The sequence below is a fragment of the Hyperolius riggenbachi genome, chromosome 6, assembly GCF_040937935.1.
Source record: "Hyperolius riggenbachi isolate aHypRig1 chromosome 6, aHypRig1.pri, whole genome shotgun sequence".
NCBI lineage: Eukaryota > Metazoa > Chordata > Amphibia > Anura > Hyperoliidae > Hyperolius > Hyperolius riggenbachi.
Window position 1 is genome coordinate 301,897,961 of NC_090651.1, and position 22,254 is coordinate 301,920,214.

At 44.3% G+C, this 22,254-nt stretch overlaps 1 protein-coding gene across 4 annotated transcripts in view; it reads left to right on the top strand.

Moving 5' to 3' along the window:
- The window catches only part of LOC137521657 (myosin-binding protein C, fast-type-like), a 189,792-nt gene that overhangs the window by 148,302 nt on the left and 19,236 nt on the right, over positions 1-22,254 (top strand). For all 4 annotated transcript variants that reach the window (XM_068241207.1, XM_068241209.1, XM_068241208.1 and 1 more), the window contains 6 exons: positions 2,684-2,851; positions 7,922-8,010; positions 8,101-8,296; positions 14,807-14,946; positions 17,549-17,708; positions 18,697-18,833. In XM_068241207.1, the coding sequence (XP_068097308.1) occupies positions 2,684-2,851; positions 7,922-8,010; positions 8,101-8,296; positions 14,807-14,946; positions 17,549-17,708; positions 18,697-18,833 (890 nt within the window). The remainder of the gene's footprint in view (positions 1-2,683; positions 2,852-7,921; positions 8,011-8,100; positions 8,297-14,806; positions 14,947-17,548; positions 17,709-18,696; positions 18,834-22,254) is intronic.

Genomic DNA, 22,254 nt, shown 5'->3' on the forward strand with positions numbered 1-22,254 from the left:
TTCTTGTAGTCACCATCACCCAAAGGAATGAAAGGGGTTTACCAGCTTCAAACAACCCACATTATCAGGTTGTATATATCTCTTTCAATGGTAGAAGGCACGGACCACAGTCCACCGAGGATCAACACGACCTCCAGTCCCTCAATCCAAGCGGGTATAGCATCCAGAACTTTAACGTGAAAAACAACAAACAGCAACTCTAAGTGTAAACCATTTATTTAAAAAAAACATATATGTAAAACATAAAAAGATAAAAGAATAGGAACTTACATACGGAGCCCAAGACTTTGGGAACCTCAAAATGAATTTGCGTGCATGTGCTGGTCAACAGCTAAAATGCAATAATAGGTGCTGCCTGACTCCGTCCCATGCAAATAGTAAAATGTGCATTGCTCCCACTGCACTACAATTGTGCATAGAGAAGCATCATGTGCATTTTTGCGTGTGACCCCTTTTTTGGCAAGTGTGACCCCCGCCTTAACATTATTATTAATGAATTAAAGGGGAGCTGCCGTGGTGGAGAGATGGGAAGAGTGGTTAACTCTTGAGAAGCCCAGACTAGTGGCACACAGATCAGCGCTCCCTCCGGTGGCTGAACAGCGGTAAATCTCCGCCCGCTGTCAGCCGCTGCACCGACACTTTACCGATTCTGGAGGGGAGAGCCAGGAAGGGGGGCCCCAAGGTGAGAGAAGGGGGGGGACTTCCCTCCTTCTCTGCTGCTCTGCCCATCGCCCTCCTTCTCTGGCTGTCTCCCCTCATGCTCAGGGCTCTCTGGCAGGCGGCGGGCCCCCCTGACCACGGGCCCTCGGTCCGTGCCCGAGTGCCCTAATGGTCAGTCCGCCCCTGCCTAGCAGACATCCAGGAGGAGATGGCTGATAGGCAGGAGGAGACCTTGTCCATGGTAGTGGTGGATAGGTCAGGGGTGTGGAGGTAGATCTGGGTGTCATCTGCATACAGATGAATGATAGTTAAAACCCATGGAGGAGATAACCTTGCCAATGAAGGATGTGTATAGGGTGAACAGTACACATCATAACAGATCACTCAATACATCGTCTCACCACTCAGGCTTAAGCTACACTTCCCAAATTAAGATGAAGGTTTAGCAGACTAAGCAATAATTTCTCCCTGCATGCCCATGTGACTAAGAGTGCATACACACATCCAATTTTGATTAGCCAATCACTGACCAATTTTACCACTTCTATGTAACATGAGGGCTAAAAGATTTTGATTTGACTATGAAAAGATTGTATAGGTAATGATCTCTCATACTTCATGATGGAAATGGTAAAATTGGCCAATCAAAGTTGAATGTGTGTACCAGGCTTTAAAGAGAATTGGCTCAGACTGACTGTGTGGGAAGTAGTGAGTAAGCAGAATGAGATTTCTGAGGAGGGGACGATGATCTATAAAGCTACATACACACATCCAATAATTGTCCCTCATCGGGGTTTGGGAAATGATCCCTCGGGCAATAATTCGGGGTCCGATGCTGAACAGACACATCCCTAGCCTTGAGCCTAGTGATGTGTTCTGTTGTTATGGAGGATTTAGAATGGTGAAGATATAATTTAATCAACGGAATGTGATTTGGAGGCTAGAGTGTTGGAATGGGGCTAATAACAGGGCCTCATATTATTTAGTTTAATCTCTGACTGAATTATTTAGCTGGAGGGTTCCTCAATGGGAATCTTTTGATCTGCAGTTAACTCTCATCATTTTAGCAATCTAAAGGCCCGTACACATGGCAGATAAAACTCAGCTGACGCGATCGATAATAACTGCTTCTGCCGAGAATCCAGCTTGTGTACTGCAGCCCTTGATGCCCCCCGACCACTCGGTCAGCGATCTGTACTGGTCGATCATGTCGGCTGTGGGACAGGTGATAGCATTGTTATCTCCCACGTACACTGCCACTCCCGTGATGTCACTTCCACGCCGCTCTACAAAATGAGCGATTCTGCTTGCAAAATGAGCGACAAGCCTGCACAGCCTCAGCCCTGCAATGTAATCCGATGATCAGTTCCTGTTCCTGTCGGGCGACATTACGTGAGCATGTATATGGGCCTCGAGACATAATATTATATTCCTGTACTTTATATATATTGACATACTGCAAACTGAATTTCAAGACCACAGGTTAAAATAATTATGCTGTAAATTAACCCTGCTTCAGACAAACTATATTTGAATGCATTTTCTGAAAAAAAAAACAATTCTCATCTTTGGAAAAGTGTAAAATATTTCCATACAAATTTTGGTAAAGCAAAAATGGCCATATCTGCTCACCTCTAAGTTAGAGTTCAAAGTAGTTGAAATATTCATGTATAGTTCATATAAATTCCTAAATTCAATTCAATTCACAAATCAAGTGCATTTTAAAAAATATTCAACAGTTAATTCAAAACACATTTTGTTGATTGTATTTGCTTTTTCGTTATTCTTATTTTCTTTTGAAATTCCAGTCACTTCCTACTACGACATTTGCATTATACGTAGTTATTCCCTGACTGTAAGTAAACAAGGAGGCATTTCACTAGATGGGGATTACTTAACTTTACACCTTCAGAAAATAGAAAGTGCCTTGTCAGTTTTCAGCCTTTGGCACAAGACTAATGAGCTGCTGAAAGATCAACATTGTTGTAAGTCTAGACTGCATTCTTTCTATGTATTTTTGCAGCTACTGAATGGGTAGCTTCCAACCAGGAGCTGGTGGAAAGATGCGGATTTACAGTGAGGGACCTTCCCACTGGAGAGAAGGTTGAGTTCCGCGTGGTGGCTGTGAATATTGCTGGAAGGAGTGAACCAGCATTAATGGCTCAGCCTGTCACCATCCGGGAGATTGTGCGTAAGTTTCAAAACGCTGACCTCACACATCATTTCATTTAATTCATGTGTTCTACATTTAATTAGTTTTACAGATTCTCTGTGGATGACACCCTTTGCAGTGGTGATGAGCTTATGGTTAACTGAGACACATTAGTATTAGTGTATCTAAACATGAGTAGGAACACTGACAGTATCTCAAGAGTGTAGTATGGATACCGAGCCGCCGAAAGGATAAAAGTATCTAAAAATTTAAAAACATGAGGAGGCAGTGGTGGACTTACCTCCTCCAAGCAGACAAAAAAAATTGCCAATGAGTTTGTCAAATACAACAATTTTATACAGTACATACTCCAGGGGACAATGCAACGCATTTTGCAGGTTTGATTCCGCTTCATCAGGCAATAACAACGGAGCAATAGAATATGTGGTCAGTAGAAGAGCCAGGCCCCTGCTATTGCTGCATTGTTATTGCCTGATGAAGCGGGATCAAACCTACGAAACGCAGTGCATTGGCCCTGGGAGTATATAAATAAACGTGTTGTATTTGACAAACAAATTAGCAATTTTTGTGTCTGCTTGGACGAGGAAAGTCCACCACTGCCTCCTCATGTTTTTAACTTTTTAGATACTTTTATCCTTTTGGCGTCTCTGTATCTATACCACGCTATATCAAGTCCACCCATGGTGGAGGGGTGTTACTCCCTTTTTTCCTCATCTACGGAGAGTGACTTCTTAATTCTGAGTGGGGTCAGGTCTAATCTCCCCACTTGCCTTTACAGTGGATGCCTTTGAGGTAACCCTGCTTTGTGAGTATAGCTTATTACTGTATCATACTTAATTACAACTACTAGTACATACTACACTATATTTGGCTCTTGGTGTCCCTACTCTGTGTTCAGTATCTAAAGGGTGCCATCCATGGTTATATGGGTAGGGAGGCTGTATACCTTTAAAATAGAACACAGAGACAACAGGAGCCCAAATAGCTCAATATGTCATCCAACTGGAAGATATATAGAAAAGGAGAATTTATACTCACAAAGGAAGGTTGCAGGGAAAACAACCACTTGAGGCAGGAGGAAATATACAAACCTGACCCCACTCAAGTGTCCAGAGGGAACAGGACGCAGTCGCTTTCTTAGAAAAAATATTTGGTACCAGATGTGGCCAGGCCACCTAAAACCAATATCACCCCTCCAAAGGAGGATGAGAAGCAAAAACGGGGTAAGAGGTGCCCAAGGATATATAAAACTGTGTTAAAAACAGCTAAAATGAGAAAAGAGGCTTTGGCTTACCTCAAAAATGACTTCCTATAACAAATGATAATTTACTATGCACTGGCAACATGTTTCGTGAGTCTAAGCTCACTTCATCAGGCCAAATAAAGTGCCATCCAAAAGCTTCAGCCAAACAAAAGGCACCTCTTGGATTCTATTCTCATTTTAGCTGTTTTTAACAGTTTTATATCCTTGGTTGCCTCTTACCCCCTGTTTGTCCATATGTGGTTAGATAGCCAACAATGTGGCAAACAGGACAATCCATCTCTGATCTGAATCTGAACAGAAAGGTATCAAATACCCCCATATACTGAACACAGATTTTCAATAAATTTCACCATGAAATCTACTGAAAATCTATCTAACTGCAGCAGCTCTGTGAGCCATAGGTCTAACTCCCCTGCCACTTCTGATCACCCAAAAATTACTGTCCGGTCTAATCATAATTTCACAGAATTATTTGCATGAATCAATTGAAATTATGATTGATGCAACTAGTTGCAGCATAGATAAAAGACTTTAGAGGTTTATACGAAAGCCCCCAGACATGCGATTATCACCAAAAATGCTACAAATGCTACATATGTTATGGAGATGGGTGGCAACAAGGTAAAAAAATATTTTTTTCATAAATGCCTTGTCGTTTTTGAGAAAATCCATTTTAAAAATGCAATGGAAAAAAAGTTTTTAAACTCAGAAAAATTACAGTTTAAAATCCATTTTTCTCTTGCGATTTTCTTAAAAACTACAAAGTATTTTTGAAAATACTTAACATATGTAGCAATTTTGGTGATGATAGCTTTGCTATAAACCTCTAAAGTCAGCATGAAATTACATAAAAATGTATGCGAAATTGCATAATTACGGTTCCTGATTACATTTACAAGCAAAATAAATTACAATTTTACCCAAATTTCGCATTAGGATTTCGCACCTTAATTGTGAATTACGATGTAAAATTATGACTATGTGAAATTTGTGCTCATCTCTACCTGATATACCAAGAGATCAATTCCTATCCTACACAACAAATTTAACTTCACCAGAAATCTTTTGAGCATTGATTGAACTGCAAGCATTGTACTACTCGATGCAGTGCAACGCTATGGGCTATTCATCTTCTATAGTATATTGGACATTGATGCATAAACAACCAGCCCGCCTAGCATCCCTTGCATAAGACTTCGAAGAAAAACTGATTTGCTGTGTTTGTTTTTTATTGACCTTTATTGGCTTTTAATTCTCCTGAGATAAAACTTCACTGGGATATGTCCTGGCTCTCCTCCACGCATGTCATGTGACTGTATATGTTTCAAAAATGTCCATGAGTTGGATCAGTGACATAACAATAGCCCCTGTGACCCCAGCATTTGCAGAGGGTGCACATGAGCTATGGGGGCCTGCTTCTCCTCCCCTTTTGAAAAGTTAGCCAGTGGAGATTTAGAAGTATAATACCCCCCTGCTCCAGCGCTGTGTCTGGTCTCCCCTTCCTTCTGGCAGCCACACGCTCTATGTTACATATCTGACTCCCGATCATCTGACATGCACTGGGAGCCAGAGCTGGAGGCATCCAGGAAGAAAAGGAGACTCAGTGTAGTGATGGAGCAGATAAATATTTCACTGCTCCCCATAGTGTTATTCTGTGGAGAGAGGGGTGAGGGTTGGTGGTACGCCCCTGAGTCTGATTTTTCATTTACATTTTCTACTACAGTCTAAAGTCTGTATTTAGCTTTACTCTACCAATACCTTTCGTGGTTAAGCTCCTGTGTGAAATTTTTCATACATACAGTATTTTACAAAAGTGAGTACACCTTTAAAATTTTTGTAAAAATTATATTTTATCTTTTCAAGGGACTACACTGAAGATATGACAACTTGATACAATGGACATTAGTCAATGTACAGTTTGTATAGCAGTGTAAATTTGCTGTCCACATGCACTCAACTCAACTTTGGTCGACTGTGGTGAGGCCTGTTCTGAATGAAATCTGCGCTGTAATGAAAATTGCTGTATGGTCCTGGCTACTGTCATGCAGCTCAGTTTCAGTGTGTTGGCAGTCTTCTAAGAGCCTAGGTCCTCTTTATGTACAGCACTAATTTTTTTTTAAGTTCCACAGAGAGTGCTCTGCCATTAAGTGTGAGAATGATAACACCAAATTTAACATGCCTGCTCCCCATATACACCTAACACTAACATTAACCCTTAACACTAACATTGTAACATGACCATGGGAAGTGAAAATGTCTAATTGTGCACAATTTTGACATTCTTACTGAGGGACGTACTCACTTTTGTTGCCAGTTGTGCAGACATTAATGGCTGTGTGTTGCGTTATGTTGATGGGACAGCAAATCTACAGTATTGTAGAGATGGCCTGAACAGTTCGCCGGCGGACAGTATCCAGTGAATTTCGGCTGTTCGACCCGCCCCTATACATAATCATGGAGCCAAACTTTGACCCCTTATCTCACAGTCAGCAGACACATGGCAGCCAATCAGCTAGCACCCCTCCTGGACCCTCCACACCCTATCAAAAAGGAGAAGTTGCAGAAGCCATATTGGATTAATTCTCTGCTGGCTGCTGACTGTTAGGCCTAGTGCACACCGGATCGTTTCCCCTGCGGTTTGCGATCTGCTTGCGGGTGCGGATCCGCTAGGGTAATGTATTTCAATGGGCTGGTGCACACCAGAGCGGGAGGCGTTTTGCAGAAACGCATACTCCCGGGCTGCTGCAGATTTTGGATTGCGGATGCGTTTCTGCCTCAATGTTAAGTATAGGAAAACCGCAAACCGCTCTGAAAAACGGCACTTCAGAGCGGTTTGCCAGGCATTTTTTGTTACAGTAGCTGTTCAGTAACAGCTTTACTGTAACAATACATGAAATCTACTATACCAAAACCGCTACACAAAACCGCAAAACGCTAGCTGAAACGCTGCAGAAAAATAAGAAAAAGCGTTTCAAAATCTGCTAGCATTTTGCGGATCTGCTAGCGGTTTTTGGTGTGCACTAGGCCGTAGTGAGAGCAGGGTCAGACTTGCTGTAGATAGGTAGGGAAGCATTAGCTAGGCCTGTGTACTTGGTCCTCACTTGCTGTGAAAGAACCCCAAACAGACCTTTTGAGGGCTAGCACATCGGTCTCCTGTATTTTTTTTGTGCGTGACACTCCACAGCCCACTGACACCCAGAGCTGTGTGCACACTACTGCTGTTGCTACATTAAGTTGCATGCACAGTACAACTCCTGTGCATTATTATTTCACTGTATTCTGATAGTACTATTGCTTTTCTCTGTGTGTGACACTCCACAGCCCACTGACACCCAGAGCTGTGCATTATGTGATTTCTGCCCTTTAGGGATTAAAACCCGACTTTGCGTCAACGCCGTAATTTTTGGTGGGACTTTTGGCATGGATCCCCCTCTGGCATGCCACAGTCCAGGTGTTAGACCCTTGAAACAAATTTTCCATCACTTTTGCAGCAAGAAACAGTCTTTTTAGGTTTTAAAATCTGCATGCCCATTGAAGTCTATGGTGGTCCGCCAGGTCCGCCTGTTAGCGAACATTTTTCGGAAGTTCGCGTTCGCTATTCGTGAATGGAAAATTCTATGTTTGCGACACCTCTACACTGCTATACTGTACAAACTGTACACTGACTACGTTACATTGTATCAAAGTGTCATATCTTCGGTGTTGTCTCATGAAAAGATGTAATAAAATATTCACAAAAATATGAGAGGTGTACTAACTTTTGGGAGATACTGTACATGCAATATATACAATCTGCTGACTAATGGCTATTGGACTTTTCACAGAACAACCAAAGATCCGCCTACCTCGACACCTCAGACAAACGTTTATTAAAAAAGTTGGGGAGCAAGTCAACCTGGTTATTCCATTCCAGGTAACAGACTTTAACAAGAAGATGAAGTAAACACTACTTTATGCTATTGTTATAACAGTATCATCACTTTTGTATCAATGAACTTCTTAGGGTAAACCAAGACCAAAGGTCACATGGTCAAAAGAAGGCCAGCCCTTGGACCCAAAGCAAATCAACGTCAGAACTTCTGAAATAGACACTATCATCTTTATCAGATCTGCTGAACGAGCTCATTCTGGAAAGTACACCCTTACTGTGCAGATTGAAAATATGGTGGACAGCGCAGACATAAACATTCGTATTGTAGGTAAGGCTCATAAAACGATGCTGGTGGATGTTTTGCTACTTAGACAAAATTTTGCATATCAACTAATGCACTGATCAAGTCTTGTGTGAAGAAACTTAGGATCAAGGGTTGATTTCAGACAAATATTCAACAAATAGGTGCTGAGCAACTATGGTGACCATATCTATGTCTCCAAAGGTATGTACAGATGCACGAGTACTGTCATCCACTGGGATTGGGACCCAAACTGTCACCCGCAAGGATCTGCCCCTCAGACTTGATGCCTAGGTATAATATTTGGTGTGGTGCTCATCTTCACATCTCATAGGTACATTAACCACCCCCTCTACTCTTTACCTGAATGAAGGGCATTTTCTGGTAGAATATTTACAAAACTTCCCTGCAAACTGAAAAAAGTATTATATTATTGTTCATTTAACTAAATTTAAAGACAAAGGTCTTTAGTGATCCTGGTAGCCATCTGTATGGCCATCTTAAGTCAATCTTCAGTCACAACTATTCCGGAACAAGTAAAAAATATTTATTTGCATTGTAACACTGAATAGAAGGGTTTATACTTGCAATGCTAATTTAATGATATACTTTGGTCCTGCTGAAAAGATGGACATCTACAATCCTCTCAAATTAAATGACTCATAAATGTTCACCTACATCCATATTGCTGACGGATGCAGACTCCACAGTATTAAATGTGTTATGAATATCTGTATAGATCAGGTTCTATTTCAACTATTTTTAACATCATCTTTCTGGAAACTGTCCATCAGCACATCACCCCAGCTCTAATCACAAGCAACAGAATGTAAGAGAAGGTTTATTTTAATCCCTCCTAATTTTGGAGTTTAATGTGTGAATTTACCAGCCCTCAGTTGGTCATGAAGACTCTCCTGCCTTTCCGGGAACTTGGCAAGACTCTGGCTGAGGTTACAGTTCTTAATTTCATTGTCTGGCTGCCAAATACATTGCTATTTCATCATCGGCACCTTACAGACAGTCAACAGTCTTTCCAGAAAGTCAGTTTGAATTTCTGAGGCGTTACTAAGATCCTCTTGTAACTAAAACAAGTATGCACTTGCATGTTATAATATAATTTTATTACAAAGGAAAAAAATAATGTCAACTTTCAATTTTGTATATTGTTGCTTTAGAAGACATTTTGGTAGAATTTCGATTTACATATAGGTAGAACCATCAGTAGTAGTTATCTTTGCATCCTCTTCTGCATTTTTCTTATTACGGTAATATGTTGAATGTTGAGGATACGAAGGAATAGTCCAGTGGTGATCAGAATATTGGGAGTTCCCAGGTATATCTTCATAATGAAATTTACATTTTATTACTTGATAGAAAAGAAAATTCATCCAGCAGAAAGCAACATGATACATACACAATTCAAATTTAATAAACATTTTTGTCAGTACTGTGTAGTTGGTGTCGAGTTTAAGTTGATCCTTGATTGATAACTAGACGTATAGGCATAGTGTAGAAGAATAGAGGAGCAAAGAGCAGGAACCCAAAAGAAAATGTATAGTGATGTATTGGACGATAAGACATAAAGCCTGAGAGCTGGAGATTAGAGATGGCCCAGACTTGGAGAACTCATGGAGAAGCACATGATCAGTTTGATCAGCTGATAGATTAGTAAGCCTCTGATTTGCTGTGATGACTTCCTGGTTTAACACCTGATCATGACCAGCAAACCAGAGCCTTACAAATCTATCAGCTGATCAAACTGATCATGTGCTTCTCCATGAGTTCTCCAAGGCTGGGCCATCTCTACTGGAGATAAAAAGGTTACAGTGAATTGTAATGCAGTTTTTTGGGAATTTACAAAACTATTACCACGTGTTTAAACTTTTAGTGAACTTTAAAAAAAAATAATTCTGCATTGTAACGATTGTGGAATTCTCTCCGTGATCAGCGCACAAGACGTGCGCTGACACTGCGGAAATCCTCCACAAGCGTATAATTTGAGGGAACCCAGCAAAAGGTGCAATGCACCTGTAGAGGGAAATTCCTGTCGACAGGTGGAGCTGTGGAGTGCAGAGGAACAGCTCCTCTGCCCTGCCACAGACGCCAGACAGGAATTGTATGAAGGGAAGAAACGCAGGGCAAGATAGCCCTGAAAGAAAGAGATCAAAGCGACAGAGGGTATGTGTGTCCACCAAACTAGTCACCACCATGTGACGATGAACACACAACTATGAAGACAAAGTGAGAAGGCAATCGCCAGAGATGGCAATTGCTAACAGCGACACAAGACCGAATAAGCACAGATGAGGAATGTATGTATGTCCACCAATCTAGCCGCCAACCTGCGACGGTGGACACACAACAGAAGAAACCAAGTGAGAACGCAATCGCAAGAGAAGCGATTGTGGAAGAGAAATGAGCACAGGGACAGAATGTATGTATGTGCCCCAATCTAGTCGCCAACCCGCGACGGTGCACATACAACAGCAGATATGAAGTAGGAACGCAATCGCGAGAGAGACGATTGCCAGAGGTGACACAAGGCTACAGCAAGGCAGAGCACGAGAGTAGAAAAGGCACAGCAAATCAAACAATGAGAAGATAAGGAAAATAACAAACGCTAACTAAACGCGAACACCGCACTCATTCGCAACAGTGCACGCGTTTATGTGCGGTCTCCGCGTGTTAAGCACAACAGAGACAAGCACACCTAACTAACCACCGACAGACAAACATGACACAGAGGACGCGAGCGCTTGCTTAACGGTTACCTCACCGAGCCTCCAACAAGCGTTCGTAGCAGACAAGACAGATACACGAAAACAAGAATAAGTGAGAGATACGATCCACTGCTCTTTCCGCCAGAGCGAGTGCGATCCAAGTATAGAAACAGAGCGAGCTGGATCCACTGCTCTTTCCGCCAGAGCAAGTGCGATTCAAGTATAGAAAGAGAGATGGAGATCAGACGGATCCACAGCACTAGCGCAAGGCGAGTGCGATCCAGGCAAGACAGATCAGATAAGATAGCTGGTAGCAACCGCTGCTCCAGCTATACTCCAAGAACAAAGATCAGAGCGACTTCCTGTCGACCACCGCTGGGACAGGACAATCGCAACAGACAAACAAAACAGATAAGCAATCCTAACTGCACTAGGGAACCTGCCTAGTGCAGTCCCAGGAATTACTCTAAGCTAATCTTAAACAATGAGCAAGGCTGACACTCCAGGAATGTTTCACAGGACTAACCATTATGACCAGCCCAGGTCTGTGATATCACATGATATATATAGAGCAAGCCTATAAAGGATGTGGCTAGGCAATCTGCATGACAAACGTATGCAAATTCCTCAGCAGCAAGCTGCAAAACTGACAAAAGGTCTCTCTTCCAGAGACTTGCAGAATGCAGACCTGAACAGTGGCCAAAAGGCTGCCTGCCTGCGCAGGCAGCCGAGCGGATCCTCACATGCATGAAGTAGCGAACATGTAATTTTTACTGAACGTGTCTTAGTGAATTAAAGCCATTTTATCAAAGACTGCAAAAAGATGGTAGGCCACCCCGAAACAGGTAAAAAGGGTGCAGGAGCCCTTACAGAAGAAAGGGCACCGCCATAGGCTTTTATGATAAAAGCCATGATTAGTGTCAGAAAAGGGACATTTGGGTGCATGGTGGCGTCTTCTATCAGGCACCTACTGGCACAGAAATGTACCGTTTTATCTGCAAATTGTGTCTTTTACTTTGCAGCTAAGATGTTAAATTTGGGCCGCGAGAGGTGACCAATTAGCAGCAAGCATTGAAAATTTCCAGACTTAGAGGCGCCCGATAGAATCGTGGGTGTCGGATTTGCAGAAATGCAAATTGTAACAAAACATATTGGGCACTCCACGCAATGCCGCAATTTGCATTTTCGCAAACCCCGGTGCCCGCAATTCAATTGGGTGCCTCTGGGTGTGGAAATTTTCAACGTTTGTCACTAATTGGGTGACTCCTGGTGCCTAAATTTAAAATCTTTGCAGTAATATCACGGCTTTACATTGGGGGTGGTTAAGGGTTAGGAGAGGGGGTAGGGTTAGGTACCACCGGGGGGGATCTTAGGGTTAGGCACCACCAGGGGTGATCTTAGGGTTAGGCACCACCAGGGGGGTCTTAGGGTTAGGAACCACCAGGGGGAGTCTTAGGGTTTAGGCACCACCGGGGGAGGGTTCTGTGTGAGAGTAGGTTTAGGTTTAGCTATAGTAAAATATCGGTAAACATTATTAATATTTTAGTATGGAATCCAGCAGTAGAATATCGCTAATTGTAGCAATATTCTACAAGTGGCAATCCCCTGCTCCCTTTTTTCTCAAACCCTTTTTTTACATGTATTTCATGTAAAAAAAAAAAAGCAACTCAATTCATTAAGTTGTGTGCAGTAAAGTTCTCTGAGTAAAGGTCTGCATTAACCTCCTTGCCGGTTATCCCCAGCTCAGCTCGGGGTAACCTGCGCAGGAGGATTTCTCAGGCCTCGCTGGGCCGATTTGCATAATTTTTTTTCCTACATGCAGCTAGCACTTTGCTAGCTGCGTGTGGTATGCGATCGCCTCCGCTACCCGCTGCGCCGAGACGCCCCCACCTTCCAGACCCCTGCGCAGCCTGGCCAATCAGTGCCAGGCAGCGCTGAGGGGTGGATCGGGATTCCCTCTGACTTTCCGACGTCCATGACGTCAGTGACGTCATCCCGCCCCGTCGCCATGGCGACCAGGGACGCCCTGCAGGAAATTCCGTTTTGAACAGGATTTCCTGCTTACTCTGATCGCCGGAGGTGGGGGGATGCCGCCGCTCAGCGGCTATCATGTAGCGAGTCCCGTTCGCTACATGATTTGAAAAAAAGAAAATTTTAAAAAAGTGCTGCGCTGCCCCCTTGCCGGCGGGAATTGGACCGGCAAGGAGGTTAAAGGATAGATGTTGTCCGTCTGTGCGTTGTCCGTTAGTCTTTGGCCTTGTAATCACTCCTTGAAAAATTTGACTTTTGTCTAAAGTCAAGTTTTCAGCCAGGAAGAGGCGGGCTTGTGTGATGTTCCTATCACCCTCCCATTTCTTCCTCTTAAGGCGCATGAATAGGGTGGGGAAGAGGATAAAATGGGGGGTGATAGGAGGAAACATCGTAGAAAGCCTTCCTCTTCCTGTCTGAAAATTTGGCTGTAGCCAAAAGTCAAATTTTTCAAGGAGGGATTACGGAGACTGGGGGAAGGAAGAGAGGAATGGACAACACACAAAGATATGTTGATCTAGCATGAACATACCTCTGCACTTACCCTGGTTAGCTTTGCCTTGGGTCTGCTGTGCTTTAAGTTACGTTACAGGACTGTCCTTATGCTAAAAGGACAGATGTCCTTTTGGGGGTGGATTGCAAAACTGATCGCCAATCTGGGGCTGAAGTATTATGATTGTGTTTAAAATGCACATATTCTTTAACCACTTTCTCCTCCTGGACGTAGAGCTATGTCCAGGAGGCCATGTGCACTCCCGCGGCCGATCGCCTGCTCCCGGACACGGATCCTTAGCCCAGGAATCAATGAGTTTGGCAATGGTGCCCGATCACTGATTCCTCTCCCCCGCAGAAAAAGCAACAGCTTCTCTCGGAATCCTTGCTTGTTCTGCCTCCTATGTCCCCCTACGTCCCTCTAAGCGTACATGTTACGCTTATAGTGACGTCATGTAAACAAACCTAAGGTTGCCATCTTGTGGCCAAAAAGTAAAACTACATCTACATTTAAAAAAAATTAAATAAACATATATTTACATAAAAAAAAATTACTATTTACATCCCACCCTCCCAAAAATACCCAGATAAAATGTTTAATAATAATAAAAAACATTACAATACAAAAAACACAAATATTTACCTAAGGGTCTAAACTTTTTAAATATCTATGTAAAGATGAAACATTTCTATTTTTTTTTTATTATGAGCTTGTAAATAGTGATGGATGCAAAACGGAAAAAATGCACTTTTATTTCCAAATAAAATATTGTCGCCATACATTGTGATAGGGACATAATTTAAATGGTGTAATAACCAGGACAAATGGGCAAATACAATACGTGGGTTTTAATTATGGAGGCATGTATTATTTTAAAACCATAATGGCCGAAAACTGAGAAATAATGATTTTTTTTCAGTTTTTTTCTTATTCTTACTGTTAAAATGCATTTACAGTAAGGTAGCTCTTAGCAAAATGTACCACGCAAAGAAAGCCTATTTGGTGGTGGAAAAAACAAGATGTAGATCAGTTCATTGTGGTAAGTAGTGATAAAGTTATAGGCTAATGGGAGGTGAACAATGCTCGAATGCATAAAGCGAGGGCTGAAGTGATTAAACTGATCTGTGTCAGATTACTCGTATTTTAGACATTTTATTCCTGTGGGGGGGGGGGGGGGACACATACACATGAAATTTACTGACATGATTGAATAGTCTCTTTTTTGTATTTGTTTGCTTTATTAATTTTAGTTTTTTAGCTTTCAATGTTGTGTAATTTTTTTGTTCATGTCTCCAGAAAAGCCTGGTCCCCCACAAGCGGTGATTGTCAAAGAAGTCTGGGGCTTTAATGCTCTGGTGGAATGGCTGCCACCAAAGGACAATGGGAATTCAGAAATCTTAGGCTACACCATACAGAAAGCTGACAAAAAGACAAAAGTAAGTGCATATTTACGCCTACTGGGAAGAGTGTGTGAAAAGTAACAATTCACCCCTCTCCCCTCTTCCCACCCCACACATGGTCACAATCCGCTATTACTGGAAATTGTCATGTGGCATAACTATGTCATATCCAGTTCAGGCTATGAAGCCCACACTGCTATTTTTTCAGACAGTCTGTTATTTTTCAGACTATCTACAAGTATGAGCCTTAAAGGGACTCCGAGCTTGGTACTCACCTTGGGCTTTCTGCAGCCCCGTGTAGGTCGGGAGGTCCCACGACGGCGTCCTGGCTCTTCTCCCAGGTCTTCTCCCAGAGATGGCTGCCCGGCGGCTTCCGGGCGGCTACAGATGACACTGGCCCGAGTTTTGGTCTCTCTCTTCCGCATACGTCACATCTAACTTCATCACGCAGGCCGCCTCGCGTCATCACGGCGGCATGCGCTGTACTGTCACACCGGCCGCCGTGATGATGCGAGGCGGCCGGCGTGATGAAGTCAGACGTGACGTATGCGGAAGAGAGAGCCCGACACTTGGAGCCGCCCGGAAGCCGTTGGGCAGCCATCTCTGGAGAAGGCCTGGGAGAGGAGCCAGGACGCCGTCGTGGGACCTCCTGACCTACACTGGGCTGCAGAAAGCCCAAGGTGAGTACCATTTTCATTTTTTTTTTGAGCTTTGAGTAACTTTAACAGGCTGTTTGCATGTTGGATTAATGCGGTTCTGTAAAATTTTTAAACTATAGTCCCACTAGGGGTGATCAAAGATACGCAAATTCTTCTGAGTTGATGCACATTTTTATGCAAATATATGTGTAATAAATATTTGTTGGTTGCTATGGGCAACAACACTACACCTTTGTTTGGCACCATCAGGGCCGCGCCTGGGTCTGTGGCGCGGGTGCATTGCACCCAGGCTCCTGTCTCTGACAGGTGCCGCCCGGCCGTCGCTCACCCCCTCTAGCCGCCGCTCCCTCCAGCCGCGTCAGACCTCGATCAGGAGGCGACCAATAGTGCGGGCGCTAGGACCTAGCACACCGCACTGATATACGGAAGTGACATCACTTCCGCATATAGAGCGGGTGCGTCCCGCGCCCGCTCTTACTGGTCGGGTTCGCCACTGATCCTGAGGTCTGACACTGCAAGGTGAGGGGGGAGCGGCGGCTAGAGGGGGGGGGTCCCTGTCACTCACTGCCTAAAGGGGGTTCCTGTCACTCACTGCCTAAAGGGGTCCCTGTCACTCACTACCTAAAGGGGGTCCCTGTCACTCACTACCTAAAGGGGGTCCCTGTCACTCACTACCTAAAGGGGGTCCCTGTCACTCACTATCTAAAGGGGGTCCCTGTCACTCACTACCTAAAGGGGGTCCCTGTCACTCACTATCTAAAGGGGGTCCCTGTCACTCACTACCTAAAGGGGGTCCCTGTCACTCACTACCTAAAGGGGGTCCCTGTCACTCACTACCTAAATGGGGTCCGTCACTCACTGCCTAAACGGGGGTCCCTGTCACTCACTGCCTAAACGGGGGTCCCTGTCACTCACTGCCTAAACGGGGGTCCCTGTCACTCACTGCCTAAACGGGGGTCCCTATCACTCACTGCCTAAACGGGGGTCCCTGTCTCTCACTACCTAAACGGGGGTCCCTGTCACTCACTACCTAAACGGGGGACATGGGTGTGATTAGGCAGGACATGGGTGTGGTTATGTCGTTGGGTGCGGTTAATTTAACCACTCCCATAGGCGCCAGAGAAAATCTTGCACCCAGGTGCCAGGCATCCCAGGCTCACCCCTGGGCACCATATCACAGAACTTGTGATAACTTAACACTTGTCACAGCAACAGCCAAGGAGATAGAACTGTTAGAAGTCTTCAAAGTTTTTAAGGAGTTTATTCGGCAAAACAGATATACAGGTGTGTTCATCAGCAATTTTTGTTACATGTTCGTTACCTCAGCGAAGCACTCAATCTGTAGTAAGTCATCTTAAGCGTTTCATGCTCTTGGTCCATTCCTTGTGAATCGACCAGGCTTTATCTTACGAACATCTATGCTCCGTTGTGCTAAGACAGCACTTGGCTATATACAGCATGCAGATACTGGAAGTTACAAAAAGTTAGGAAGTGAATAGAAGTAAAGTGGAAGAGGAAGTGAGCTCTGTAGCTCTGTCCTAGGTACTTCTTCTACAAGGCCGTAGTTTCACTTTCACTTTACTTCTATTCACTTCCTAACTTTTTGCAACTTCCAGTATCTGTATGCTGTATATAGCCAAGTGCTGTCTTAGCACAACGTAGCATAGATGTTCGTAGGATGTAAATTAGGATGAGGAAAGCTTTTACAATGGGCAAACACTGACTAAATCATTTATACATAATTATTGTAACAATGGAGCACTTTTTTTTATTACATTATTTTCACCGGAGTTCCTCTTTAAGAAGGGACAATTATTTAGTACGTTTTTTAGTAAGAGGGCTTTTAGTCTCCTTTAGACTCTAATACTTTACTAGTGGTTCTGGGTCATCATACGCTATCTGGGTATTCTATACACTGTATGCTGCCTGCTGCCTGCTGACTGGTCCATTTCTTCTCTTGTCTCATTCTGTGCTTTCAGGAATGGTTCACAGTATATGAGCACAACCGCCAGCCTCGCTGCACAGTGTCTGACCTCATCATGGGCAATGAGTACTACTTCAGAGTGTTCAGTGAGAACATAGTTGGCCTCAGTGACAATCCGGGAGTAACCAAAAACACAGCCGTCATCCAGAAAACTGGTAAGTGTAAGCTGCACGGTGCATGCAGAAATAAGTGTATAACTAATTACCTGCACTCACATTACTTCACATAGGTTTTCTGATTTCACTCCCACCAGTCAGACCTGTTAGATCCGGGGTGTCCAACAACTCAATCTTGTAAGGGGCCAAAATCTAAAACATTGTCTAAGTTGGACGTAGGCCAAATTGTTTAAACTAACATTTATTAAACAGTCTCAAGTAAATTGGTGTAACTAGTGACCATGAGGGGGCCTGGCTGTCAGCTCCTCCTCCTTCTGCAGAGTAGCGCAGTGAAGCAGGTTAAAATTTGCTCCACTGCTGCTTCGAGTCAGGTCTGTTGTTCCTGACAGACACATATTCTATGCTGCATGCCTCTGACTCCCAATGCATGTCATGTGATCAGGAGCTGAAGACAGGAAGTATAGAGGGAAGAACAGAAGAGACCCAATGCATCAGTAGAGCAGGTAAATATTACACTGTCTTACTACTCTGCTATGTAGGGAGAGGGTGTCGGGGAGCGAGATTTACATACTGTAATTACATTTCATAATTATACACAGGGGCGTAGCAATAGCCATAGCATCCGCTATGGGGCCCTGGAGAAGAGGGGACCAAGGTGGTACTTGATGTGCTCACTACTAACTTTCCTTTGCTTCTCCACTCTATGACTTTGTCTCAGTGTCCATGGACTATACACAGTGTACATTGCATGGAAATGAAAATTGCCCAGTTAACTTATAACCATAGGGTAGGGGCAGGTGGCATTGCTCAAGAGTGGCTTAACCTGATGGCCCCTTGAAAATATTGCTATGGGGCCCGATAGTCTCTAGCTACGCCACTGATTACACGATCCTGTCTCTGCTCCTACTGAGTATCAAAATACTCTTTCTGAAAAGCTATTTGAGGACACTAGTGAAAGCACCATTGCTGATTCTCTGATGTGATTAGTCAGACTATTTCATTAACCCAGCATAATGTTTTCCCCTAGGGTTGGTCCTTAAGCCATACGACTACCAAGAAAAGGATGTCACAGAGGCACCAAAGTTCATCACGCCACTTATAGACCGCAATGTAGTGGCTGGATACAGCACGGCCTTGAATTGTGCAGTTAGAGGTCATCCAAAGGTACGGAGCTGTCTACGGTAAAAAAAACACGTGATTGAACATTTCTGATTATGGGTCTCATGTACTCAAATTCTCTAGCTGAAGGTCCCTTGGAGAACTGCAATGATCCGGCATATTCGGAGTGGAATTATTAAGGCTACATTCACAGTGGTGCGTTGCTGTGGGGCATAGCGCAGCTTGCCGCACTGTCTGCAACACACCACCAATGTGATGTTCACACTATGTAACATGTATGTTGAGATATAGAGCTTTATTCACTAACCGGCGCTACATGATAGCGCCGGAGTGAACAACCACTTAGTGCCCCATAAGTAGCTTTGCGGGCACTAATAGTTCGGCAAAGCTACATCGCGCACAGCCCAGGGCAGTGCGTGCGCAGCTGTTAATAGTGCGCGGTGCGACTATAACGTCGCACCTGCTGCCTTGTAAATGTCGCACCCCATGTGACGAAAACGGTGCATCAGTGCGCCACTTCGGGGGCACCCGATGCACCGGTTTCGTTGCATGGGGTGCGACGTTTACAGGGCAGCGGGTGTGACGTTATCGTCGCACCGTGCACTATTAACGGCTGCGTGCGCACTGCCCTGGGCTGTGCGTGATGTATGGGCGCAAACCACTTAACTCCGTGGTTTGCGCCCATTATATCTTTAGGCTCACTAACTGGCTTAGCACCTGTTAGTGAATCAAGCGGATAGTGGTGTGCAGCATGGTAATGGAATGGAATTGATGCAGTACGTTACAGCTACATGCCCATGTTCACAGTAAAACATACTTTTCATTGACTTTATGCTTCACTGTGTTTCACTGTATGTAATACAATGTGTGGATCAGTGGCATAACTACAATCCATGGGTCCCCCAATGTTCCCCTCACCTCCCTTTGGTGCCCCTTACAGCCTTGGGGCCCATCTCACAAGGGTCATAAAACAAGTGTGGCCATCATGATCTGCACACCCAGGGGCGCCTCTAGCCATTTTGTCACTCCAGGCGAGAAAACCTGTGGCGCCCCCCCCCCCCCATGAAAATAATCGTAATGCGGCAGCGTTTTACCAAGAAATAACCATAACACGGAATGTTTCACCAGAAAATAATTGTAATGCTGCAGCGTTTTACCAGAAATTACACTTATTGCGGCAGTGTTTTTCCAGAAAATACATGTGAGAAAGAAAATACATGTAAGGAAGAAGGCACACAGGGGGACATAGGGAGGCACAGGGGGACAGAAGGAGGAACGAGGGTCAGAAGGAGGCACAAGGGGACAGCAAGAGGCACACAGGGTGATAGAATGAGGCACAATGGGGGACAAAAGGAGGCACAATGGGGGGCAGAATGAGACACAAAGGAGGACAGAAGGAGGCACAGGAGGACAGAAGGAGGTACACAGAGGGGCAGCGAGAGGTACAGGGGACAAAAGAAGGCATGATGGCCAGAAGGAGGTGAAAAAGAGGACAGAAGGAGGGACAGGGGAACTGAAGGAGGCACAAAGTGGGGCAGGAGGTGGCACAATGGGGACAGATTGAGGCACAAAGAAGGACAAAAGGAGGCACAGGAGTATTGAAGGAGGCACGCAGGGGACAGAAAAAAAGCACAAAGGAGGGCAGATTGAAGCACAGGGAAACAGTAGTAGGCACAAAGGGGGGCAGAAGCGGCACAGAAGGAGGCAGAGGTGGCACATGGGGACTAAAGGAGGCACATGGAGACAGAAAGAGGCACAAAGAGAGACAGAAAGACAAACAGGGGGTCAGACATGGCACAAGGGACTGAAGGAGGCACAAGGAGACAAAAGGAGGCACAAAAGGGACAGAAGGAGGCACAAAGGGGGAAAGAAAGATGCACAATGCACAGACGTGGCAGCTGACTCCAACTTACTCTAAGTAGATGCAGAAGAAGAAAATAATAGAACATCCACGAGGTGGGGCTTAATTTAGGGGTGGGGCTTAATTTAGGGGTGGGGCTTAATCCAGCAATATGGCGCCCCCAGGACCAATGGCACTCCAGGCAATGGCCTGTACTGCCTATGTCTAGAGGCTCCCCTGTAGCACACCCATAACAAATCACAAAACACGGGTGTGAAGTATAGTCCCTAGTAGTTGCCCCCCCTCCCCCCAGTGTTCCCCTCACCTCCCCTCTAGTTATGCCCCTGGTGTGGATAACGTGCGGTTCCGCTTTCCAGATCCGCTGAGATCTACTTAAAGTGGACCGGAACTCCTGTGCAGGAAACAAGGAAAACACAGACTAATCCACCTTGTTTGTGTTTAGAGTGGAGAGCCTGTCTATTTCCCCCTCTGCTGCAAGTAATCGCAATTGTAATTTGAGCTCTCTGGCGTGTCAGCACAGGAATCTCGGCAGCCTCAGCTCATTTGTAAACACAGGATGTTAACCCTTTGTCTGTTTCCATGAAAGCAGGAAGTAGACACACTGCAGATTAATTGCAGGAGTTCTGTGGCCTGCAACAAATAAACGTTTCTGTAAAGGTTATTATGCGGTTGCTAATCTTTTAGAGCAGAGAGGAAGTTCTGATTTCATTTCTGCTTTAATGGTCAATCTGGCCATACATTGAGTGATGCATGGCCAGCTTAACCGTCATAGTTACGTAGTTATTGAAAAAAGACATACGTCCATCGAGCTCAACACTTATAGCATCTATCTGGAAATCTGATAAGGAAGTCCCCAGGTGCTGCACCTTGAAGATAATCTGGTGCTCAGTGGAACTGTTTGGAAAGAAGGTGTAATTTACATGCTGCTCTCAATCTCTGGCTGGGGAATAGAACTAAATACAGTATGCTATAGTTAAAGAGAATCTGTACTGTCTGATTTGTACAATAAAAAACATACCAATCTCATGTTACAGTATACTACAAGTTTTTATTACATAGTGAATTTTTTGCACTCCGGCCAGGGATTCTCACAGTTTCTCAGCATGGGCAGCTCCCTCCCCGCTCAGACAAGCTGAAATTGAGAGCAGAGACCTGTCTGTGACTAATAAACAAAGCACACACACAGAGCCTGCAGGGGGCATGAAGGGGTGTGCATAACTTCTCCCTATCACAGCAGAGGCAGCGCATTCCTCTCTGGGTCGACAAAGCTTGACAAAGAAAAGAAGATTAGATATATTACAGATACAGTGCAACTAGAAAAGGCTGTAGTATTCTAGAGCACATTAGAACAGGTATAAGTACTTATAGGATAGAAGAAATAAGGCTGAAAATTTTGTTACAGTGTCTCTTTAAGAAGATACACAGTCATTGTTATGAGCGGTGATAGAAATGACTCACTGACGCACAGCTGGCAGTAATCTATCTGATCTGTGACTACAAGCCATGCTAGACTCATAAACTGCATTTCATGTTCGCAGTGAAAGGTCCCGACTACAACTTTCCAAACATTTCCCCTGAAACCTTGCAAAAATATCCTGATGTCCT